The sequence below is a fragment of the Syngnathoides biaculeatus genome, chromosome 9, assembly GCF_019802595.1.
Source record: "Syngnathoides biaculeatus isolate LvHL_M chromosome 9, ASM1980259v1, whole genome shotgun sequence".
NCBI lineage: Eukaryota > Metazoa > Chordata > Actinopteri > Syngnathiformes > Syngnathidae > Syngnathoides > Syngnathoides biaculeatus.
In genome coordinates, this window is record NC_084648.1 from 11531348 (window position 1) to 11558298 (window position 26951).

Here is a 26951-nt window from a genome sequence, read left to right on the forward strand (position 1 = left end):
AGAAAATGGATGGATGTCGGTCCTACACGTTCATTTGGAGATTTGAATCATCAGCCGTCAATGGCAGCGAATGATGCTGAAGGGGAAGGGAACATTGTGGTTTAAAACTATTTATTTTGTTTGATCAAATAAAAGAACCCCCCCCAAATAATTTTTAAAAATCTGAAATAATTCCGTTTTATGGATTAAAAAAAAAAAATCACAAATTGTGGAAATTCCCAGATTATGTTGGACGCCAATATTCTATTACATTTACGTTACATTACAAAAATTTTTTTTCAAACACTTGAAAAATACTCCTACTAATTACTATCATTTAAATCTAATCATCTAGTGAATGTCTAATACAATTTAAAGTAAATTAATTCCTTTGTTTTATTCAGTTGCATGTGTTATGGTTTATTTATTACATTTTGGGCAAAACCAAAACAAAAATTCAAATGAAAATCCTTTAATTTATTTATTTCATTTTTTCCCAAACTCTTATTGTGAACTTTTATTTTCATATCAGATGCACTTCAAACATGTACTGGTGTGTACTGACTGCCGTTTAACAGTTTATCCATCCATCTTTCCAACCATCCATATTCTTAGCTGCTTATCCTCACAAGGGTCGCAGGCGTGCTGAAGCCTATCCCAGCTCTCATTGGTCAGGATGTCCACCCGGAACTGGTTGTCAGCCAATCGCAGGGCACCATTTAACAGACTACGGTCTATAAATTCTGAACCCAGTCACATCCCCATTTATGAGAGAGTGTACACACTTGTGCAACCCAATTGTCTCGGTTGTTTACTTTAGTTCCGCTCTCAAAATGATTATTTCCTTTTCAAACGAGCTGTACAGATTGTAGGTCACATTAATGGTGGACCAAGTTTTGGAATGATTTATGTTGGTCTCATCTTTTAGATCACAAAAACCTGACATTGAAAGAGGGTGTGTAGACTTATGCTACGGCCTTTTAATTGAGCATTTTCTAAAGGAAAAATGTTGAATTTGCAAGGATTTCACAATGCTAGAACTCATTATTATTTTATCTGATTTAAAGTTTGAGACTGTTATTTTGACATCACGTTATTACACATTGTTACTTTAAAAGACCCTACCCAGCATAACTTTATTAATGTGTGCACACCCGTAAATTTGAATACTTCTTTGCCAATCACCTAATGGGCTTCTGCCGCTCGTTCCTCCTCATCATTCTCAAAATCGGTGGCGATAATCTACTGGAGGGGAGCCCTAAACAGTCTCCTACAGCTTTTATTTATGATATGAAACGTCTGATGAAGGTCACTCGGCCGTAATGGCGCCATAAATTTAAAGGACAGGGCCCCCGGACCGCCGCTAGCTGGCGTGTGGCCGCATTTATTTCATGCCGTGTTATTGTGCCTGCTCAATTTTAATCACGCAGGGGGCTTTGTGGGCCCGCTCAATAAATCCAACATGAAATGAAAAGTAAAGTACTGTACGCACTTTCTTAAAAGCAACAACATAAATAATAAACCAACAACAAAACACAAGACAGGGTGAAAGTAAAGGATCCAACTAGACCGAATAGTTTTCTTCAATTTTGGTCTTGTTGGATCTCAGCGCGGCTTTTGATACGGTAGATCACAATATATTGCTAAACAGGTTGGAAACGTGCATAGGACTAAATGGAACGGTCCTTAAAGGGTTTAGGTCCTACCTGGAGGGAAGGAGCTACTTTGTGACCATTGGAAGTGCTCGGTCTCAGCGAATGGCAATGACCCATGGGGAACCTCAAGGGTCAGTTCTTGGACCTCTCCTGTTCATCCTGTATAAGCTACCATTGGGTCAAATTCTTCAAAACTTTAATTTGGAGTGTCTCCAGATGACACACAGTTCAAAATTGAGGTATTGTGCCACTGTCTAAATCAGATAAATAAGTGGATGAGCCAAAATTTTCTTCAACTAAATCACAACAAAACCGAAACAATTGTTTTTGGCAATAAAGCAAAGAGAATTGCTGTTAATAAACACGTGGACTCTTGATGTTTAAAAACCAAAGACCAAGTCTGAAAACTTGGTGTTCTGAATGATTCCGGCCTGACTTTCAACAATCATATCAAATCAATCACAAAAATTGCCTTCTACCAACTGAAGAACATCTCTGGGGTGAAGTCTTGTATGAGTCAAGCAGACCAGGAAAAGCTCATCCATGCTTTTATCGCAAGTTGACTTGACTACTGTAATGGTCTTCTGAATGGTCTCCTCAAAAAGAGCATCAAAACACCTGCAGCTCATTCAGAATGCTGCAGCTGAGGTTCCGACCAGAACATAGAAGTCGGAACATATAACTCGAATTCTAAAATATTTACACTGGCTTCCAATCATCTTTAGAACAGATTTTGAAGTTCTGCTACTGGTCTATAAATCACTAAATGATTTAGATCGTGAATACATGAAAGAAATGCTTACTGAATAGAAACTAAGTAGAGCTCTGAGATCGACTGACTCAGGTCAAATAGTGGAGCGCAGAGTCCAAAGCAAACATGGTGAAGCAGCATTTAGCTATTATGCTGCACACAAATGGAATACGTTGCCCAATTGTGAATGTTTTTAAATCCAGGTTGAAAAGTCTTCTTTTTTTCTCATGCTTTTTAGAATATATCCACTTTTTGATCATATTACTTGGACGGTATGTGGTTTTAATCTTCTTTTTTAAAATATTTTGTTTGTCATTTTTATTGTTTCTATCCCGTTTCAAATGTTTCATCTCTTTGTTTTCAAATGCCATTAAATATGTAAAGCACATTGAGCTACCTCGTGTATGAAATGCGCTATATAAATAAATTTGCTTGCTTGCTTGCTCGTGAAACAAAATCAACGAAAACTAAACCAGCAAGAGAAAATAAGCCAATCAAAACCAAACGCAGTAAACTAAACAAACGAATATACACAAACAAAAACTAAAACAACCACTGAAACTAATCCATCCATTTTCTTAGCCGTTTATCCTCACAAGGGTCAGGGGAGTGCTTGAGCCTATCCCAGCTGTCAACGGCAGGAGGCGGGGTACACCCCGAACTGGTTGCCAGCCAATCGTAGTGCACATAGGGACGGACAACAGTCGCACTCACAATCACACCTAGGGGCAATTTTGGAGTGTCAAATTAATTTCGCATGTTTTTGGGATGTGGGAGGAAACCGGAGTGCCTGGAGGAAACACACGCAGGCACGGGGAGAACATGCAAACTCCATACAGGCGGGTCCGGGATTGAACCAGGGACCTCAGAACTGTGAGGCTGACGCTTTACCAGCTGCTCCACCGTGCCGCTCACCAAATGTACTAAACAAAATAAAATAAACCAGCTCCAAAAAACAAATCCAGCCAAAGCGCTAAACCAACAAAAGCCAACGAAAGAACATTTCCGCAAGAGCTTAAAATAACACAAACGTCACCGATGTGCTCTTGACACGCATTACCGCTTGCTTGTTTATTAATGAGTACCCAAGTTTAAAAAAAAAAAAAAAAATTTTTTAAACCCTTAATGAGGCAGCTCTTAATGAATGGTGTTTAATTGGCGCCTACGAGCATTCAATATCTCAAAGCGAGGGGCGCGATCCGTCTCCACGCCGTTGAAAATGCACGAGAATACGAGAGGGAGTACATCAAAAGCCGCGTACGCGGAAAAAGGGGAGAAACTACGTACGTTGCGCCTGCTTTGGCAAACCCCGCTGTGCACGAATGTGCTGCCGTACATTGATAAGGAACTAATACATATTTAATTATCAACACTAAATGTAGCTCGGATGATCGGTACAGGGTGCAAAAAATTGTACTTACATCACTTTTTATTGCCGGAAAAATAACGTTAGACCCTCTTTAAAATGGGCTCATATTAGTATGAATAAATAGAAGCGTGAATACATTTTAATGCACATTAGTGTTGGTTTAATAAGGCGTGGAATTAAAGCTATGATCACGTGCTAGTTATAGCATGATGCTGGTTCAAAAGTTATGACGGTACAATGTATGAAGCGCAATGGAGTCCATGGGCACAAGCACACTCCATACCTTATAAAAATAGCCAAAATGTTATGATATACCGGTAGTTTTCAAATTTGGCTGACATACTTCAACACACTAAAACACAGGTGTCAAACACCAGGCCCGTGCGTCAGATCTTGGCCCACCGCATTGTTTTATGTGGCCCATGAAAGCAAATCTAGTGTGTCAACTTCCATGATTCTTGTGGAAATCTGTACCAAAATTTCAAATTGTCATATATCATAAATGATAACATTGAGATATTACAAGCATTTTTGTGTTACCAAAAATGACCAAGAGCTTGAAAACCCCATTACCGTGGATGTCTGATTCCAATAGTAGTTCATAAATTTCATGTGTAACTATAATGAGGCAATTAAATATTTTTATGGTTTAAGACTTATATGGGCCCTGTAAGGGAAACTGTAACTACAATGTGGCCCACGACAAAAAATTGTTTGACACCCCTGCACTAAGACATGGCCAACAATGCACATACTCCACAAACATGGCCAAAATACTCCAACAAATGTCACAAAATGGCCGACATGATACACCCTTCTTCATAAACATGATGACAATAAACATCCATTCCTCACAAGGTTCACGGGAGTGCTGTACTCTTTCCTAGCTGTCAACAGGCAGGAGGCGGGGTACACCCTGAACTGGTTACCAGCCAATCGCAGGGCACATGGAGAGAGATAACAGTCGCACTCACAATCACACCTGGGGGCAATTTAGAGTGTCCGAATAATGTTGCATGCTTTTGGGTTGTGGAAGAAAAGCGGAGTGTCTGGAGAAACCCCACGCAGGCATGGGGAGAACATGCAAACTCTACACAGGCGGGTCCGGGATTGAGCCCGGGTCCTCAGAACTTTGAGGCCAACGCTTTACCAGCTGACCCACCGTGCCACCAACAATAAACATTGTGGCGAAATGTGGATATGGATTTTTACATTTTAAAACACTTTCATTCTCAGATTTCTGGAAAACAAACAAACAAAAGACGTCTAGATCAGGGGTGTCAAACTCATTTTTCTCGCGGGCCACATTGTTGTTCCGGTTTCCCTCAGAGGGCAATTATGACTGTGGAACAAAAATATTTCATCACCATCAATTTATGAACCAGTTTTGGAATTAGAAATCATGTGTTTTCCAACTATTCACGTTTGGGTACACAAAAACGCTTTATATGATATATGACAATTTGAAATTTAGGTATAGATTTTTACAAGAATCATGGAAATTGACACTCTAGATTTGGCTTTGTGGGCCACATAAAATCATGTGGCGGGCCAAATCTGGGCCCTGGGCCTTGAGTTTGACACCTGTGGACTGGCTTCTAATCCTGAACATATTGTGAACCCAACTCATTAATGGGGGAAGACAGCAGATTTTGGTGCAGCGGCATCTTTATATTAACTTTAAATGTATGTATTTTTTTCCCCAAATTGGACATTGGACTCGTTTTTAGGGACTTGCAGTACACAACAAAACGCATGCTTAGGAATGGAGTTTTGTGAATACTTTGAATAAAAAAGAGAACAGTTCAAGTGTGCGAGTGATGGTTTTCTTTGTGTTGTGACAATCAGCGACGTGTGCACGTTTTCGCATGCACTCGTGTCCTTGGGCGTGCAATACAAATCAAGCTGCCCCCCTTCTGTCACGATAAGCAACCGAATGTCTGCGACGGATTTTTCCATCTTTCTTATTATGACATGAGAAGAAGGAACTGACCGGAAACCTCGTGTGTGTGTGTGTGTTATGGATTGAGTGAGGTTGCCAAGGACGACGGGACACTGCAGGAATGATCCGTTGTGACTAACTCTATTCAAGCCTGAAGAGGGAGACTTGTGTGGTCTTGACCTGTCCTCACACTCACACTGGACAAGACTTGAATTTGTGCCTCTGTTCTTGATATGTGTCGGAACAGGTTTATTTTGAAGGGAGCATCGTGTGAATTGGACGCGACCGGGTCAAAACCAAGGTATCCAATTCCAACAAAGTTGGAGCCTTGTGTAAAACATAAACAAAAACAGAATACAATGATTTGCATATCCTTTATAATATATACTATTTACAGTGAAGAAAATAAGTATTTGAACACCCTGGTATATTGCAAGTTCTCCCACTTAGAAATCATGGAGGGGTCTGAAATTTTCATCGTAGGTGCATGTCCACTGTGAGAGAGAATCTAAAAAGGAAAATCCAGAAATCGCAATGTATGATTTATTTGTGTGATACAGCTGCAAATAAGTATTTGAACACCTGTCTATCAGCTAGAATTCTGACCCTCAAGGACCTGTTAGTCCACCTTTAATAGTTCATCTCCACTCCATGTATTATCCTGAATCAGATGCACCTGTCCACCCCGTACAATCACTAAGACTCAAACTTGTAACATGCCCAAGACCAAAGAGCTGAGCTTTGTGGTCAGATGAGACCAAAATGAACTTCTTGGTCATAATTCCACTAACCGTGTTTGGAGGAAGACGAATGATCAGGTGTTCCATCCCAAGAACACCATCCCTCCTGTGAAGCGTGGGGGTGGTGGCATCATGCTTTTGGGGGTGTTTTTCTGCACATGGGACTGGACGACTGCACTGTATTAAGGCGAGGATGACCGCGGCCATGTATTGTGAGATTTTGGGGAACAACCTCTTTCCCCTCAGTCAGCGCATTGAAGATGGGTCGTGGCTGGGTCCTTCAACATGACAATGACCCAAAGCACACAGCCAGGAAAACCAAGGAGTGGCTCCGTAAGACGCATATCAAGGTTCTGATCCAGACCTGAACCCAATAGAAAATCTTTGGAGGGAGCTGAAACTCCGTGTTTTGCAATATAGCAGGGTGTTCAAATACTTCTTTTCTTCACTGTAATAGACTACACCGCAAAGACAGGATATTTCTTGTATAAACTGATGAATGTTTTTGTCTTTTGGGGGGGGATTTGAACATTTCTCAAAAAACAGTCGAAAGAGTTGAGGGATTTCATCATTTACGGTCCGTAATATCACCAAAAGATTCAGTGAATCTGGGGAAATGTCTGCACGTCAGCGGCAAGACTGATAAACGCCACCGAACGGCTGTGACCTTCGATGTCACAGCCGACACTGAAAAACGACACAGTAAAATTCATGATGGTTTTTACGTGAGTGCCGTTTTGGCTTGTATAATAATCTATGCATTGCAACTTCTTCAACTTTATATCCTTATAAAAGCCGTCACGCGACACGTCTTACCTGCTCATGTCCTCTTGCATGTAGAGCGAGAGCAGTTGCTTGGGAATGCTGAAAGACAACGTGCACTCCTCCATTTGCTCGCGCACCAGCATCCACTTGCTGTCCACGGTTTGGAACCTGTACACTTTGCATACTGGGTTGGTGAACACTGTGGAAATCAGAGAGAGGCATAAAAAAAAAAAAAAAAAAAAATCACACGCAAGAGATGAAAAGGCAAAAAAAGAAACCAGTGCTGACACGCAAAATCCTACAAAATCAAAGGGCGGATTCAATTTGATGATCAATAGCTGTGCCCTCTGCAGATAAGCAGTCATTCATCTTATTCTACTTTTGTCGTGATAAAGAGAAACATTGTCTTTACTGCATCCTTTTTCATTTTCAGTGCCTTTTGGGAAAGGCACCGCATGTAATTCAGCACATTTTGATGGGGCAATGACTAATGAATGTCATAATGATCCAACTAGTAGCGCTAATGATTGACACTTGCAGTCACTCACATTTGACGAGCACACTCGCAAATCTGCACAGTCGAGGACGAAAAATCACGAGCGTAAAATTGTTAAATATTTGAGATATTGAAAAACATCGCTTATTTTGTGTAGTCTTGACATTAAGCTTAGGTGTTTATTTCATAAACGTTAACAAAACAAGCCTGCTCCAAAACAAACAGTATTCACCCGAAAACAGGAAATGCAGGTTAACCGTATTGAGCATGTTCGGAAGTGATGCCAAAACCGCATGTTCCGAGCCGCTTCACGTACTGCGATCGCATTTACGTCGAAAGTCATTAACATCATGAGCCATGTCAAAGGAAATTCAGTTACACCACGATCGCGAGGCAGTTTTGGTTGATTATGTGACGGCATGCCCACCCCCAAAAAATGACATTAGACTATCATCCACCTCGTCGCTTGATTATAAAGGTGCGTTCTTGCAAACCGGGCTTCTATTTATGGCAGTCGCGGCGATGCGCTTGTGCACCTACACCCCCACCACTCCGGTGCTTGATCGCGAGTGACTGGCTGATTGAAAAGTAGATCTTGGGGGGAAAAAAATCTGGGCACCCCGGAGTTACATTGAAAACATTTCTGGGATACAACACAGATAATGTTTCAATATCTGACTATAATAAGTATGAGATTGTGATTTACTGTATTTTACGCACTATAAGGTGCACCCTCAATAAATGGCATATTTTAAGACTTTTTTTTTCATATATAAGGCGCACCGGATTATAAAGTGCATAGAATAGACGCTACAGTAGAAGCTGTGGTTATGTTATGCATCCATTAGATGGAGTTGCACTAAAGGCTCAATATTGATCCATATACAAGTTGCACCGGATTATAAGGCGCACCGTCGGCTTTTCAGAAAATTAAAGGCCTTTAGGTGCGCCTTATAGTGCGAAAAATACAGTACTTTGACTTGATCTAAGTTCTAACGTTAGACTAGTCTGTGAACGGTCATTTTCCCTGTGGTACGCGTTATTTTGAAGTGGAAAACGTTTCCCCTCTATATGCTTTAGTTCATCTACTGCTATTTTACATCAATGGATTGACAATAGATACCGCAGTAAATTACGCTAGATTCTAACAATACATCACGACTGCCAACAGGAATATTTGTTCCAATGTATCGCTAGCTTGTTGCCACTATCGCCGGTTATGTCGAACTAAACTTTCAGCATTTTCAAAACATTGCGGGTATGGACTGTTTGTGTTTATTACTTGACAGGCCAGTGCATTTAACTTTTATTCAGATAAAGTTTGTCAGATCAAGAATTTTTATTGATGAACAAATTTAAATACTGTTTTATATCATATTCTACTAATAGCAGTTGAAATTGGAAATGATCATTTCGGAGTTTGAAATGTTCGTTTTCTATTTTACTAATGTATTAGTTTATTTTATTTTTAATTTACAGTTATGTTATATTAATCCAGTAAGTTATTTTAAGGTCTTGAGATTCCATCCCTAATCACACCCACAACTTTATCTGCAAGCATGACTGACTACACCCATACGTTTTTCAAATGTAGATTTAGATTGACTAATGACAAGTCAGTGAAACTGAAAAAGTAGAGTAAGTACAGTTGAAGGCAGACGTTTACATATAATGTGCAAAAACATATTTCATTTTAAAATGAAGTCTGAAGTCAAATCACACTAAACCGGTCCTGTTTCAGGTCAGTCAGGATCACCCATATTATTTTATTTTGTTAAATGCAACAACAATGAGACAGAAAATCTCTTAGAGAATTTTATATTATTTTCTTCAAGGTCAAAGAAATACACAAAAAGTACAATAAAGGTTTTTCAAGGAACACGCAGAAGCCCAGATGATGAGGAGTGACCTGAAACAGGAGAGTTTTAGTTAGACAAAAAAAAATGAACTGTGAATTTTGTATGGAAACTTCTGGCTTCAACTCGAAGTACATTTTTCTTTTATTTTGACAGAGAATACTCAATCGTCCCAGCGAGCACTAATTGGTTGATTGACCTATTGAGTAGTGAACGACAAAACCGACCAGTTGGTGGTACTGCATATAATAAGTGATATGGCACAAGATAATAAACAAAACGTACAGCTGTCACACGAAATCCTTCAAAGTCAAATTGGGAATGAGTACAATTTCAATTTCTGATCAATAGCAGTTTCCCGAACATATGTCAGTCCGACAGTGAATCCTTGTCCTTACCCGCTCTATTTTAATCTTAATTACGTATTTACTGCGCAACAGTCGAGTGATTTTTCAAACCGCAAACCGCCCAACTTCCACCCCATTAAGCCAATTTCCGTTCCGGCACATCTTCGGCGCTTTCCCGCCGGTCGGCTCAAAAAAGCGGCGGTGCAAATGTCGACGACGTAGGGGAGTGCTAATGCTCTTATCTGCGCGCCGGCAGCGGGAGGCGAGGAAGCGGCGTGCCTCGAAACACTGTTTACCGCCGCTTTTGGCATCTCGCTGCTGCAGTCAGACAGCGAGTCAGTCAATAAGTCGGCCACTGTGAAACGTTGCGTTGACAACTGGAGGCATTGAAACACGCACGGCCGCCCTAAGTGGGAGGTACGCTGCTTCAGGCTGCTGCCTGACAAAATACTCCAAGCAACGCTACAGTGGCTGACTGCGAGAAGATTTGATGGATTCTGGCAAATTTGGATCAAAACAGTCTGAATCACGCAAGCTTTCCTTTCGGCTTGTCCCATTAGTGGTTGGCACTGCGTGTCATCCTTTTCCATCTAAGCCTATCTCTTGCATCTTCCTCTCTAACACCCACTGTCCTCATGTCTTCCCTCACCACATCCATAAACCTTCTCTTTGGTCTTCCTCTCGCTCTTTTGCCTGGGCACCTCCATCCTCAGCACCCTTCCACCAATATAGTCACTCTCTCACCTCTGAACATGTCCAAACCATCGAAGTCTGCTCTCTCGAACCTCGTCTCCAAAACATCCAATTTTGGCTGTCCCTCTAATGAGCTCATTTCTCATCCTATCCAACCTGCTCACTCCGAGCGAGAACCTCAACATCTTCATTTCTGCTCCCTCCAGCTATGCTTCCTGTTGTTTTTTCAGTGCCACCGTCTCTAATCCGTACATCATGGCCGGCCTCACCACTGTTTTATAGACTTTGCCCGTCACCCTACTGGAGACTCTTCTGTCACATAGAAAACCAGACACCTTCCGCCAACTGTTCCACGCTGCTTGGACCCGTTTCTTCACTTCTTTACCACACTCTCCATTGCTCTGGATTGTTGACCCCAAGTATTTGAAATCATCCACCCTCGCTATCTCTTCTCCCTGTAGCCTCACTCTTCCTCCTCCGCCCCTCGCATTCACGCAGATACATTCTGTTTTATTTTGACTAATCTTCATTCCTCTCCTTTCCAGTGCGTGCCTCCATCTTTGTAATTGTTCCTCCACCTGCTCCCTGCTTTCACTGCACACCACAATATCATCGGTGAACATCATAGTCCAAGGAGATTCCAGTCTAACCTCATCTGTCAGCCTGTGCATTACTACCGCTAACAGGAAGGGGCTCAGAGCGGATCCCTGATGCAGTCCCACCTCCACCTTAAATTCTTCTGACACACCTACGGCACATTTCACCGCTGTTCTGCTGCCCTCATACATGTACTGTACTATTCTGAAGTATTTATACGCCACACCAGTCTTAATCAAACAATCTTTTCTTTTTCTTTTTAGTTGTCAGAGTTTTCTTACAAAGGTTGTCTTATGAGCAAATCATCTTCATTTTTTCCAATGTAGAAACTCAACTTTATTTGTTGTATCCCAAATTGGGCCCTAAAAACAGGTAATCCTTGCTGATTGTATTTTAGACCGTCTCAGGACGATTGAGGAATGAATGGTGAGTGGAAACAACTTACAGGTAACTGGCTTTAGTGAGGCTGATCTTCACCTACAGCCAGAATGGATTTATGGATTTTACAGCACCAAAATGGCACAAAATGGAAAACGGCCACCACGTGAATTGAGATACTGGTTAAAGTAATCCACTTCAAAGTAAAGGAAGGGTTTAGGCAAGCAAAGCGTTTGCTAGAACACCCAACCCAAAATGCGTCAGTATACGCTTGTTCAGGTTTTGTGACAAAATCTGCGATCTATTGATTGCTTGCAAATCATCAACTTGATTTATTTATTTACGTGTCTTAATTTCGGAACAGTACAAGGAACAACAATTTGATAGTCATTCGCTACTGTTAATGCGAATGGCCATTGGGGATTAATACAGCGAGTCTGATTGACATGTAATTTGATCCACAACAATTGAGTCACCTAACCCAGCCAATCGGTTTTAAAGTATGTAATGACAGATATTTACAGTAGCTTCACACAAAGATCTACACGCAGTACCACTGATTGTTGGATGATGCGCCTCAGTATTCATTGGTCAATCGACATATGCATGCAGTACACCTGATTGGTCAGTCTATATGTCAATCATTCTATACAGCACAAAGGAATATTGTCCACACCGGTTTAACTTTTTACAATAGCTCATGTTTAAGCCTGCGCTCATCAAGTTTGGAGTATTTTACATTATTTTTAACATCCCTCTTCATCAAAGCGTCTTCATGTTGCGATTAATTCAATTAGCATTGAGGTGGCCTTTCAAAGCCCCTCAGGTTATTGGCTTTGGGGCCAAAGTATCCACTTTCATCATTTACTATTCCATTAAATGGCTGTTTTGGGCCTGAAGTGACATTTAGCAAGTCGCGAAAGCTGCTCCATCAGCAGCGAGGACGTGAAATAAGAAGCACTTTGACTCCACAAGGTCGCAACCCCTCACTGTGTCAAAACTTGAAGCATTTTTTACATTTTTGCAGTGATTCAGAGCACATTCACACATTCACTGTTAAAGCACTCATCCACGGGTCAATCAGCATGTCAATTATTACATGCAGTAACAACGACTGACTGGTTATGTCTCACTAGTCTTTTACAAATCATCAGACACTAGTACCGCCGATTGATTGGTTACATCAGATAATCAGTGGTACAGTGTGGTATGACTGAATAGTAGCACAATGTTGCTAGCATTAGGCACTGAATGTACCGTAATTTCCGGCCTACAAGCCGTGACTTTTTTGACACGCTTTCAACCCTGCGGTTTATGCGGTGATACGGCTAATTTGTGCATTACAGTATGCAAGATGAGGACTCGAGCGGAAAAGGTAAGAGTGAGACCGGATTATACTGTATGTGCCGAGGATGTGACTTTTACCGTCCATGTTAGTGCGGCGCTAGTGTTAGCACTGTGGTAGCGTGTTGCTGCTGTGTTACTGGCGTGTCTCTGTGATTTTTACTGGTAATTTTTTTTTTTTTTTTTTAACTGGCCCTGTCAGTGCTGCGCGGTGCTAGCATTAGTGGAAGTGCTGCGCTACCGTTAGCGCCAAGCCTGTGTTAGCGCCGCGATAGCGTTAAACTCTTTCCGTGTACCGTCTTTCTTTGTAAATATCTCATGTTTCAATGTGAGTTTCAATGTGGTCACTTGTGGCTTTTACACAGCTGCGGCGTATGTATGTACCAAATGGCATTTCCTTCACAAATGTACTGGGGGAGGCTTATAACCAGGTGCACTCTCTAGGCCGGGAATTACGGTATCTTTATAAATGTTTGAAAGTGTGAATGGGCTTGAGTACCTGGTCCTGTCAGGAGGTGGTCTCTCTCCACACAGTTGTAGGATGCAGACTCGCACACTAAGGGACACTGCAAAGAACACGAAAATACAATTAACCTGACTAACGTGTATATTTTATTTATAAAAACAAGGTTTGATTCAAAGCAAACAGAGAAAAACTGCGACTGTCAATGTCCAGCCTCACGCAGAACCATCCAGAAGAGTCCTTGCAGGGAAATCTCTGAGCCCGACCCGCTGTGGCCTCGCTGATTGCCCCGTGCGTCGGTTCTTCACTGCGGCCATCGCGGCTCGGAGACCCGATCAACTCCCCGTTGTCACCGCCCTCTTTCACTTGAAACGACTGACAAAGTAAGTAATCCTGGCCAGGTCAGCAGGGGCAGAGCCACATTCAAGACGCTTCCAACTTTTACGCACGTTACACATCCAGGCCTGGCTTGCTGCGATTACCTTTCACACACCTACTGTCCTCTGACACTTCTTGCGGATTCCAGTAGCGACGTGACAAGACTCCTAAAAATGACAGTTCTGCCAAAATGCCCAGTCTGGATTGAATGAGTACGATACAACAAGAATTTTGAAAATTGGATGATGGGTTCTGGAGAAATTACTTTTTTTTTTGCCTTTTTGAAGAACGTTTTTGTGACACTGCTTATGGAATAATCCGGTCCAAAAAAAAAAAAAAAATGCTTTCAAATTGGAGTGAAACAGTATCACCTCTTTATTTGTCAACATATTTTCCTATTGAATACCCCTGTACCATACCCTTTCTAAGGTTCAAGAGTTGGACGATTTGGAATCAGAGCACATAAAAATGATAAATAAATGTACATTTCCTCCAGATGCTATCCATACCCATCTTGACAGGGCTTTATCTTTCTGATGCTCGTGTAGAGGGGTGATGCATTAAGTCTGGTCTCCTCGTCACCCAAATAGTGACAAGCAGCCATTTTTCTTGCCTCATGAGTCATTGAACAAGGTTAGACAGGCAAAGCTGTCACAAGAAAAGAAGCATAATGTTGGCGAGGCCTCATCTATCAGCTCCGCCAGACAGACTCGCGCTGGTAGAATGCTCGTGGCGTACGATAATGCCAGGCAACATTTTAGCGGGAAGAGGTCTCCGATGAGGATCAAGTTGAGGAGGACAGGCCCGGGGGGGGTCTGCAGCTGTAAAAGAGCCCCCCCAATAATTGTCGGCATGTGTTTGAGCGGCTCGTGATCAAAAGGTGATCAGAGGCTCGTTTTCATTTTTTTTTTTATGAGGTCACACACATACAATATTCATGAGGGACACAGACACGTACACGAGCCTCCCTTCATCTCCTGCAGCAGAAACAACACACAAAAGGAGAGGTTTCCAAACCCGCACTGACTCACACCTGGGGTGACCAGACATGTCCACTTTCCGAGTCACGACGAAAAGCTTCCAGCAGGGATTTGAGAAGTGTCATCACATCAATGGGCATTTTTCAATAATTCAGACGAGTCGCATTAAATCTGCAAACGGCAACGAACAAGCCCTCACGTCCTCTTTGTCACGGTGAATCCTTAAAAATGATCATCAGACTTTGACCCTACGGGACAGCAAAGGCAAAAATGTTTGGCAATGTGGCATCGCCCATCTGTCTACGATACCCGCGTCCAATTGGAGCTCATTCAGAGAAATTCCCTAGTTGGAGTTTGTCAAAGTACGAGCCATGAAATTAACCCAAAATGTCACTTTAAAATCAAAACGGCATCATGTATGGGTCCCTCGCCTCCTGCTCGTTTAAGATTAGTTACAAAAGCAGATTCTACATAAATTATAATAAATCCAAGTCCTCTACTCATATTCTTGTCACGCTACTACGAGCCTCACAGTTCTGAGGACCGAGGTTCAAAATCCCAGCCGTGGTTTTCTCCAGGCAGTCTAGTTTCCTCCCACATCCCAAAAACATCCACGATAGGTTAATTGAAAAATCTAAATTGGTGTGATTGTGAGTACAAATTGTTTGTATCTGCCCGCCGATTGGTTGGCACCTAATTCAGGGTGTACGCCGCCTCCTGCCCAAAGATAGGTGGGATAGACTCCAGCAGTGCAGTGACCCTTTTGAGGATAAGCAGCTCAGAAAACAGAAGGATGGATAAAACACTCGCAGCAGTTTTGCTCACTCGCTGTTAGTTTTAATCCCGTGAACGAGGAAATGTACTTTCAAATATGTAACGCACATTAAGTTACCTTGTGTATGAACTGCGCCAGCTACAGTACCTTGTGAAAGTATTCGGCGCCCTTGAACTTTTCAACCTTTGGCCTCATTTCAGGTTTCAAACATAAAGATATAAAATTAAATTTTTTGTCAAGAATCAACAAGTGGGACACAAACGTGAAGTGGAATGAAATGTATTGGATGCAGTATTTTTAACTTTTTTTTTTTTTACTAATAAAAACCTGAAAAGTGGGGCTTCACAATACTTTGTAGCGCCACCTTTTGCTGCAATTACAGTTCCAAGTCGCTCGGGGTATGTCTCCATCAGTTTTGCACATCGAGAGACTGAAATTCTTGCCCATTCTTCCTTGCAAAACAGCGAGAGCTCAGTGAGGTTGGATGGAGAGCGTTTGTGAACAGCAGTCTTCAGCTCTGCCCACAGATTCTCGATTGGATTCAGGTCTGGACTTTGACTTGGCCAATCTAACACCTGGATATGTTCATTTGTGAACCATTCCATTGTAGATTTTGCTTTATGTTTTGGATCATTGTCCTTTTGGATGATAAATCTCCGTCTCAGTCTCAGGTCTTTTGGAGACTCCATCAGGTTTTCTTTCAGAATGGTCCTGTGTTTGGATCCATTCATCTTCCCATCAATTTGAACCATCTTCCCTGTCCCTGCTGAAGAAAACCAGGCCCAAACCATGAGGCTGCCACCACCATGTTTGTGATGGTGATGACCTACGTTGCTTTTGCGCCAAACATGTAGTTTTACATTGTGGCCAAAAAGTTCGATTTTGGTTTCATCTGACCACAGCACCTTCTTCCACATATTTGGTGTCTCCCCCAGGTGGCTTGTGGCAAACTTTAAACGAGACTTTTTATGGATATCTTTGACAAATGGCTTTCTTCTTGCCACTCTTCCAGAAAGGCCAGATTTGTGCAGTGTACGACTGATTGTTGTCCTGTGGACAGACTCTCTGAACTCAGCTGTAGATCTCTGCAGTTCATCCAGAGTGATCATGGGCCTCTTGGCTGCATCTCTGATCAGTCTTCTCCTTGTTCGAGGTGAAGGTTTAGAGGGACGGCTGAGTCTTGGTAGTTTTGCAGTGGTCTGATACTCCTTCCATTTCATTGCTTACACAGTGCTCCTTGAGATGTTTAAAGCTTGGGAAATTTTTTTGTATCCAAATCCGTCTTTAAACTTCTCCACGACAGTATCTCGGACCTGCCTGGTGTGTTCCTTGGTCTTCAAAATGCTCTCTGAACTTTAAACAGAACCCTGAGACTATCACAGAGCAGGTACATCTATAGAGAGACTTGATTACACACTGGTGGATTCTATTTATCATCATCAGTCAACATTGGATCATTCAGAGATCATCACTGAACTTCTGGAGTGAGTTTGCTGCACTGAAACTAAAGGGGCCAAATAATATTACACGTCCCAGTTTTTTATTTGTTAAAAAAGTATAAAATATCCAATAAATTTCGTTACACTTCAGAATTGTGTTGTTGATTCTTGAGAAAAAAATTAAACATTTATATCTTTATGCTTAAAGCCTGAAACGTGGCGAAAGGTTGAAAAGGTCAAGGGGGCCGAATACTTTCACAAGGCACTGTAATCAAAGCTGGTAGTACCTTGCCTTGAGCTAACACGCGCTAGTAGGCAATTGGGGAAGTGGTTATCTTGCAGCCAGCTAGCTGCTAATTTGCTAGGTCTACCATATTAGTGGTTCTGGGGAGATGTTGAAGCACTTGAAACACGGTTGCTAATAATACTAAATTGGAAACGAGTCCCAAAAAGATGAAAGTGAGAAGTGTTTGTGTGAGAGAGTGAGTGAGAGAGGGAGGGAGAGTAAAAGTCAACTTTATTGCAGGTTAGCACACATGGCTTGAGAATTGTATGTGTGCGATACCAAAGCATTCATGTGTAAAACTGTGGGGAAATAACAACTGTTTAACTATTTCTGCTGCTGCAGCAGGAGCAGGGAGGTAACTGAAAATAAACACAAGAGAATGACGGAAACAACAACAATAGGGAGACATTCAGCTGTGTGCTGGCAATTCACACTGGCGGCTGCTGGCCAGGAACTGCGTTGGGGATGAGCTACATCTGTACCTCATCAAATGGTATAAAGGGGACCCACTGCAGTGGCGGACTTGATAATGTAACTTTTGGGAACTATTTTTTTATATTTGCCATTGTTTTTATAAGAGATGCTGCTGACCCTGGGATCTCCCTGCATTTTTTTCAATGCCAAGCATAAATAATCATCCATCCATTTACCGAGTTGCTTATCCTCACAAGGGTTGCAGGATTGGTGGAGCCTATCCCAGCTATCTTCGGGCGTGAGGCGGGGTACACCCAGAACTGGTTGCCAGCCAATTGCAGGGGGCATATAAACAAGCATATGCACTTTTAGTCCTCAATTAACCTAGCGTGCGTGTTTTTGGGATGTGGGAGGAAATGGATGGATGGATGGATGGATGGAGGGAGGGAGGAAACCCAGAGAAAACCAGCGCAGGTATGGAAAGAACATGCAAACGCTACACAGGTGGGCCCGGGATTTAGAACCCCGTCCTCAGAGCTGTGAGGCCAACGTTTTACAGCTGCACCACAGGGCCGCATAATTATTATTTAAATCATTCACATTGCATCCATTCATCCATTTTCTTAGCCGCTTATTCTCACGAGGGTCACGGGGAGTGCTGGAGCCTACCCCAGCTGTCAACGGGCAGGAGGCGGGGTACATGCTGAACTGGTTGCCAGCCAATCGCAGGGCACATAGAGACAAACAGCCGCACTCACAATCACACCTAGGGGCAATTTAGAGTGTCCAATTAATGTTGCATGTTTTTGGGATGTGCCCGGAAAAAACACCACACAGGCGGGTCCGGGATTGAACCCGGGACCTCAGAACTGTGAGGCCAACGCTTTACAAGCTGAAGCCCCGTGCCGCCCATTAACATTTCAAATATACAAAAATTTTGAAAAACTTTGTTTACTGTAGAGAATTTAAGGGAGCAACTTAGCAATTTTTCTTTAGGTTTTTGTTTAAATTTGTAACACATGCTGGTGGGAGATCCCTCTAGTTTTTGTTAGAGTTTTAAAACAAAGATGACTGCATTATTTTCTAAATATTAAAATAAAAAGAAAAACATTTTGCAAATCTGCAAAGTTGTTCAACAAATGTGCTTCAAAGTCTTTAAATGAAGTGTTGGAGTTTTGATGATTTCCCATTTTGACTCCAACATTTGTTTACGCCGATCTCACTGCCTTCATATTCTCCGACAGCACACAGAAGATGTGTGCAATGACGGCACGCGCGAACGCACAAACACACACGCGCGGAGGAGGCGACAGATTCATCATCGGGACATGGGCAGATTGTCAGTGACACTGCGGAGCCTGGCAGGGAACCTCCCTTCACCAGCCACACGAGTAGGCACAACCCAAAGTCAGTCAGCCGTGTAAGAAGCTCTCGGCCAATTATATAAGACAGTGGTGCATGTGTACACCAACACATACACACGCGGAATTTAAAAAAAAAAAAACCTCAAGAGCGTTGTGGAGCAAGAAAACCACAAACATTCCCTCACATGTGAAAACTCGTAGGTTAACATTCCAAGACACACAAGCTCCTTAAGAAAGAAAAACGGCGTCTAGTGCGCGTTTGTGGTCAATCAGGAAGAGTACATACAATGTCATTCCTGGTGTGCCGGCATCCCATCGGGAATAATAGAAAAAGGGTCCCGTTACTCCCGTGATGGTCTCGCGGAAGGGGAGATGAGTGCTTTGTAGGAGATTAGTGCACACACACACACACACACACACACACACACACACACACACCACACACACACACACACACACACACACACACACACACACACACACACACATTGCAAATCCCCATTAGGATACAGTAGAGGTCCTCTAATCTCATTGGTTGATTTCAGACGTAATACAGGCGACGACCAGCCTTCTGGAAACTCTTCAAGCCACACCCCTTTCTACATACTTGTCGCAGCTGCTCTCTTTTGTATAAAAGTGCACTCTTGCATATGTGGAAATTAAAATGCTCGCTCATATATTTGGGATTTGCGAATTAACCTATTTGCTCATTATTTTGGGCGGAGGTCACCTATTTGCTTTTGTGCTTAGGCCAAAGCCCTGTCTAATATAAAAGTACTGCTTTGTCATCATCTTGTGGCATCTTGGTGCCATGAAAGTACCATATTTTTTGCACTATAACGCACACCACATTATAAGGTGGACCTACAATGAATTGCCTATTTCAAGACTTTTTTTCCATATATAAGGCGCACCACATTATAAGGCGCATAGAATAGATGCTACAGTAGAGGCTGGAGTTATGTTATGCCTCCATCCATCCATCCATCCATCCATCCATTTTCTGAGCTGTTTAAGGGTCGCAGGAGTTCTGGAGCTTATCCCAGCTATTTTCGGACTGGAGGCGGGTTACACCCTGAACTGGTTCCCAGTCAAATGCTGATTGAAAAAAAAAAAAAAAGTAGTACTTTGCCACCAACCCCGGGGAATTCTCAACCTTTTTGGGGTGATGTCAATTATTCTGAGAATTTCAGAAATTGCAGCAGGACTTGATTGCTGTCCCCCGCAAACCTTGGGGAACGGCTGTACATTGAAATATTGCATCAAAGTTTGGCTAAATTGCAAAAAATAGAAAAAAAGAACAACGTTACACAACAACATGCGGTTGCAGCCTCAGGGGGTGCATGCTTTGGGAATACCTGTCCTCGAATCACCCTCCCTTGAAAATAAAATAAAAATCCCAGACAGCCATTTCACTTTTAATCTCACATACTGTACGTACTGTTGAGAACAGGCCGAGGGTGTGCACAGCGCAGTATTAAAGAATCCCCGTCTTAGAGTCGTATAACCTGGAGGGCCCTCGAGTATGTACCCCCAGGGGTGCATGCACCACAGTTTTTGGAATCCCTGTGCTAGGGATTCCCTTGTATTTATAACAACAGTCCGCCATTAGACTTTTGAACTTACTTACAGGGATGTGCGCAAAACAGTTTGGAAATAAACAGTTTAATCTTGTGCACCTCCTGGAGGGGGACTCAAGCACCTCAACGGAAGACCGTGCTGACTAAACTGTCGATATCCCGCATGGAGTTGGCCTTTATACTTGAGTGCAACCTCGCTCTGAAAATGTACTGCAGTACTCCTCCAAGTCTGGGGTGTCGCTATGGCTTCTAGTGGCTCGGGACACTACAGGGTGGAATTTCAACTGCATTTTATGGCCATTTCCGGTAGAGGTTCCTTTGCGGAACAAGGAACAAAGCAAAAACATTGGTGACCGTGGAACAATATCTGCTGGAACAAATGGACTCAGGTGACCGGGCGATATGTTTGGTTCTGCTTGAAAATCAATCAAGAAAGTGGTGGTGTCGGTGGTACATCTCAACTAAGGCTTGGTACTTCATGACAGCATCTGATCAAACAGGACCAATCATGAGAGATGATCTCCATGGCATTCTATTTTTGCCGTGTGTGCATTAAGTGATGCATTGGCGCCCCGCATAGGAGCTGCGTGGCCCAAGGCGTCGGGCACGTGATGCGATTCAGGCGACGTTAGCCGCACAAGTGCAGGAGGGTAAAGAGGCCTAAAACGTTAGCGTGTTGAGTGAGTCAGTTGTGGCCGGAGCGGCTCGTGTATGAATGTGCTTATTACGTTTTGATTTTATTACTGTTTGTGCAATAAATTTAAACTGTAACGGGGGCTGTATCTATCCTTTACCATCTGTGGGGCCGTTACAACACGTTCCAACTTGCGGTCGTAGGTTTCTTTAAATGAACTAACATCTATACTTTGTGTTGATGTTTGTAGACATGCTGTTGTGGTACGCTTGTTCTGTTTTGCAGTAAACAGAGTTCACCTTATCCTCCTTTTTTTTTTTTAATGCAAGCCACGGATGGTGTAGTGGTACACACGCCTGCCTTTGGTGCAGGCAGCGTGGGAACGATTCCCACCCAGTGATGCTGTCGATATCTGCCCTGCGGCTGACTGGCGACCAGTTCAGGGTGTACACCACCTTGCGCCCAAAGATAGCTGGCATAGGCTCCACCAACCCTTGTGAGGATAAGTGGCTCAGAAAATGAAAATGATTTTACTTGGATAAAAATGTAGGGAGATCCCAGGGTCAGCAGCATCTCTTATAAAAACAATGGCATATTTAAAAAAATAGTTCCCAAAAGTTCGCCCGAAGCTAGCTGGGATAGGGTCCGGCTTTCACGCAACCCTAGTGAGGATAAGTGACTTGGATAATAATATCTTTTACGCACTCTTTCGCCCTGGCTTACCACAGCTCGACCACCGCAACTTATTTCTCTACGGGGAGGTGTAGGAGTCTATGGGAAGCCTTGTTAACATCGAACAGCTAGACTGAATATGTGGTGTATGTACTTTTTTTTGTAATTCATTTTTGCCAAGACAAAAAAAAAATTGGAGATATCTGTAACTACATACGTCCCATCGATAATCAGTATTTCAGACATCTGATGATTTTGCTTAGGACAAATAAAGTCACCTTTACCATTCGTGTATGGGGTTTGTCATTACAGATGTCTACAATTCATTAGCATATATGTTCTACGCCAGGGGTGCTCAATGCGTCGATCCGATCGCGAGGCAGTCTTGGTCGATCGCGGGACGGCGTCTCAAAAAAAAAAAAAAAACGTAAGCCAATGTTCTCTCTAAAGTGCGTGCGTGCGCAATTGTGCACCGCTGATGCAGTCTCTTCGCAGATGCTCTGCGTTGCGTGCAAAAAAAAAAAAAAAAAAAAATCCAATGCAAACTGAAAGTGTAACATACAGCTATTCAGTTTGTGGTATTTTGCAATGTGATTCTATGCATGAGGGATGACTGGTTGTTACATCCAATGGCACAATTCACATATGTACTGTAAAAAATGAAAAGAAGAAGCCACTGGTTTCTTTTAGACAGCACATGGAACTTTCTCTAACAACCACCTGTGCTCTCCCACAGTTTCTTTTTCCTAGTTTACCTTACGCCCCACCTCTTAAAGACATACACTCATAATTACAAGTGTTACAGTACTTACGCAGCCCATCAATGTGTTTTATAATGACAGCATCCACCATCACTGCTTTAGTTCGCAACAAAGTCTGGGCAACGTAGAGCAAAGACGAGCTAGATATGCTGCTTATATTTGCTTTCGATATTACTGGAGAAAGTTAAAAAAGAAATGCTGTTGTTTTAAGATGCAATTACTGTCGGAGTATGTGAATTATCGAAGAAAAAGTGGTTAAACTGGACGAGATTTTCTCTTTTCTGAGTGGGAAAGATCTGGTGTCAAGGCAAAGTAGAAAGTGCAGAACGAGATGGTGTATCATTTTGAAATTCCACCTTGGCATAGGCTGATCCAGGATGAAAGCACAAACAATACAGTGCACAAAAAGCTAATTCTGTATTTTAAATATACATATATATCACATAACATTGGGAGCGACAACCCCCCCCCCACACACACACACACATCGTTATCAGTAGGTCGCAAGAGGCTGGCTGCTTGAAAAGTAGATCTTGGGGTAAAAAAGTCTGGGCGCCACTGTTCTATGCGAATTACAGACAGAATTGCAGATCCATCTTGAGATATGTAAAATTAGATTCTGACTAGTCAAGTTTCCAGTATAAGGTACCACTTCTTCACCTCAATTCAAGATTTCAAACATTCCACTTTTCACATACTTTAAATCAAGTTTTAACCAGGCAAAATGCAGTTGTAGATATCTGCACCTCGAATTTTGAATCGTCAGAATCCAATTGTCGATATCTCGGCACAACTGAATTAGAGGTAGAGTATCTGTCCTTTCGCAACTACGTTACAGATCTCTTGAATGAAAATTCAAAATGTAATTGCGACACGTCAAAAATATGTTGATGATTTCCATAATGTTCATTCCACATAGTTAATCTCATGTGTTAAATGAATGGAAGGCTTCCAAAAGGAGTTGGCAGCAACGTTAGCCTGTATGGAAATATGATCACAGGGAAGCTTTGAGGCACCGATTTTTTTTATTGGGGAATCGTTTCAGCGCTCCCCTCTCTATACTGTTAATTTCACGCATCCCAGGTGTGCTTGAGCACACCAGAGGGTGCACGCACCACACTTTAGTAATCTCTGCCCTTGAGTAACCTTTGTGGAAAAAAAAAAAGATACCAGATTCTCAATACATATTTAACATTATGCAGCCCTTGAAGAGCGTGGAAGACCACCAAGGGGTACACATATCACACTTTGGGAATCATTGTCCTTTTTTAATGATCTCTTAACCTTCTGGGATGGTACGTCGGTAGTGATATTCTCCGCTTCTTCCATCTCGCCCATCTTGAGTCGACTCACCACCACTGTTCCGGCTGCACGGCCACCATCAGACCTGAATGGGACAGGCGAAGACTTACAGTTAAATGTTTACAAAAATAAATAAGTGAATAAATAAATGAAGATGTCACGTACATGCATTCATACATGTCAACCATATAAAATATGAGGCCTTGATGGGACTGCCACGTCATTTGGCAATGACTGCATGAGCAGTGAGTAAAAAGTCAATGACACTGTAGGTGTCCTATTTATTATTATTTTTTTTTAAAAAAAAAACGATTTGATTTTTATTGACACTAAAAATTAAATTGGTTGTGTTGTCCTGGAGTTTATCCCAGCTGACCTTGGGTGAAAATCTTGAAAAATATCTCAAAACAATTTGGAAAATATTCATTTTATTTCAAAAAATTATTATTTCAGGCGGCACGGTGCAGCAGCTGTAGAGCGTTGGCCTTACAGTTCTGCGGTCCCGGGTTCGATCCCGGACCCGCTTGTGTGGAGTTTGCATGTTCTCCCCGTGCCTGCGTGGGTTTTCTCGGGGCACTCTGGTGCCCTTGCACATATCAAAGACATGCAAAAATTGGAGACTCCAAATTGCCCATAGGTGTGATTGTGAGTGTGACTGTTTGTCTCCATGTGCCCTGCGATTGGCTGGCAACCAGTTCACGGTGTACCCTAGCCTCCAGCACTTGCGCGATGCTTGAGAGGATGAACAGCTAAGAAAATTGATGGATGTATTGTTCATCCATTCATCAATTTTCTTAGTCGCTTATCCTCACAAGGGTGGCAGGAAATGCTTGAGTCTATCCCAGGTGTCAAAGGGCAGGAGGCGGGGTACACCCTGTACTGGTTGCCAGGCAATTGCAGGGCACATAGAGACAAAGAGTCGCACTCACAATCACACCTTGGGGCAATTTAGAGTGTCCAATTAATGTTACATGTTTTTGGGATGTAGGAGGAAACCGAAATGCCCGAAGAAAATCGACGCAGGCACGGAGAGAGCATGCAAAGTCCACACAGGTGGGTCCGGGATTGAACCCGAGACCTCAGAACTCTGAGGCCAACACTTTCCAACTGATCCACCGTGCCTCCCTGGATGGATAATTATTTCATAAAAATAAATGTAAAAATTCATTTGACCATTGATTGACATATTATCCAGGCAATGACACATGACCAACAAAAAGCTTTTCCAAAATATTCTGATTTGAAATTAGGTTTAAAAATATTTTAAACTTGCTAGTTTATATTACAGAAGTATTTTAAAACATTGTTTAGTCTGTTTAGAAATTAAAAAATTAATTCAAAATTATTTAGGCTGTATATATTATATGCAAACTTAAAAATATATTTTTAATTCATTACAAATATGAACGAAGGAGTTTGAAAGAAAATCTCAGTAGTCAATGTAAAATCTATGTGTTGCAATACCTTTACCAAGAAGGGCTGAGACATTATTAATTAAGAATCCAAAAAGTTGGCAGGCTGCTTATGCCTCTGTTGGGAAGGTAATGGGGCCCAGGCAGGGTGCACTCATATAACGCTCCAAATGGCCGACTAATAACCCCAGCGATGCGCTCTGACGGACACCAAATTGATACTAAAAGATTTCAAACCTGGACGCCCAACTTTCCTATCCGATTAAGTCGCTGACAGAAAATCCATGATATTGGTGAAGAATCCCACGCTGCGGAATAAAGAAAAATGATCCCCAGGTGTTACACGGGCAACAGGCGGCACTTTTAATGCGCTCCATCCTGCCGAAGCCGGAGGAAATATCGGGCGCGAGCCAGTGATCAGGCAAGACAAGTGCGGGGGGTACGTGAGAGGATGATTGGAGGAAGGTGGTGACAGGACACAAGAAAAGGAAAAGAATAGCGATAGAGCCAAATTAGAGGTGCTCTCAAAGATAATCCATCTTGGCTGGCTAGAGGGAAAAATCAGACGGTACTCAAGGGAAAAAAAAGAGAGCTAGACGATGGGAGAAGAACTTCAGTGGTGGTTCTCCACTTCGGAAGGTGAGGGAGGATTTGGGCTAAGGACTAAATTGTCTTCAATGTTTATGAAAAGCCCTAAATCAGGATAACTGAAGATTCTTAATTGTCCAGAATGTTTAAGAAAAAACTATTCCATCAGGTTCACTGACTAATTGGCTGGCAAACAGTTCTGGGTTTACTCCAACCTCTTGCCTAAAGTCAGCTGGGTTTGAAAAAAAAAAAAAAACCTCGAAATCAAATTATTTGGAGAATTTCATCATGGATTTAAAAAAAACAAACCAACTTGTATGTTACTGTTTTTGCTTGAATGCTTCAAGTCGAAGAACCCCAGAAGCCTCTGTTGGATCTTGGTGGTCTTACCCAGACCCCTCCCAAAACAAAACATTGCCTGGTTTGTAAATCCAATCAGTGTCTCTCGCCAGACACCTGTCACAATGTCTACGCTTCCATTTCCCTCCTCCCACTTCCTCATCGTCTCCCCGGGCCTGGAAAAACTTTAGTCGCTAAAAGTCACCTTGACTTGGAACAAACCCCGTCATCCGCATCACCTAGGAAAGCCGAGATTAACGCGTCCCATTCCATAAAAGCAAAACTGGGAGGAGGGGGTACACTCCCCACCTTCCAGCTGCTCCCTCCCTCACCCTGTTGTTTTTATTTTTAAGACATCCCAATCGTCTAATGCAACTTCCACAAGCGTGTTTTTGATTCGGAGCCAAACATCTAGTCAACACCTGGTGGCGGGAGGTAGTCGGACGTGAGGAAATTAAATTGCTCCGGTTGGCCTACACGATTTGATTTAGCGGCACTTTAATGCGACATTGTAAAAGAAAGTTATATGAAAAGGTGTGGATGCATTAATTTCTTTGTAGACTGCAGTGGCGCTCCCTTCCTCTGAGAATTTAGCGAGTGAAAAGGTTAGGATAAATGTCCACTTCAGCCCCCCTCCCACCTGGGCAGCTTT

General features: G+C 42.5%; 1 protein-coding gene across 1 annotated transcript in view; it reads right to left on the reverse strand.

Moving 5' to 3' along the window:
* The window catches only part of inpp4b (inositol polyphosphate-4-phosphatase type II B), a 181196-nt gene that overhangs the window by 48066 nt on the left and 106179 nt on the right, over positions 1-26951 (reverse strand). Inside the window, 3 exon segments of the mRNA XM_061828785.1 lie at positions 7253-7400; positions 13412-13478; positions 23943-24045. Of these exon segments, the coding sequence (XP_061684769.1) occupies positions 7253-7400; positions 13412-13478; positions 23943-24045 (318 nt within the window).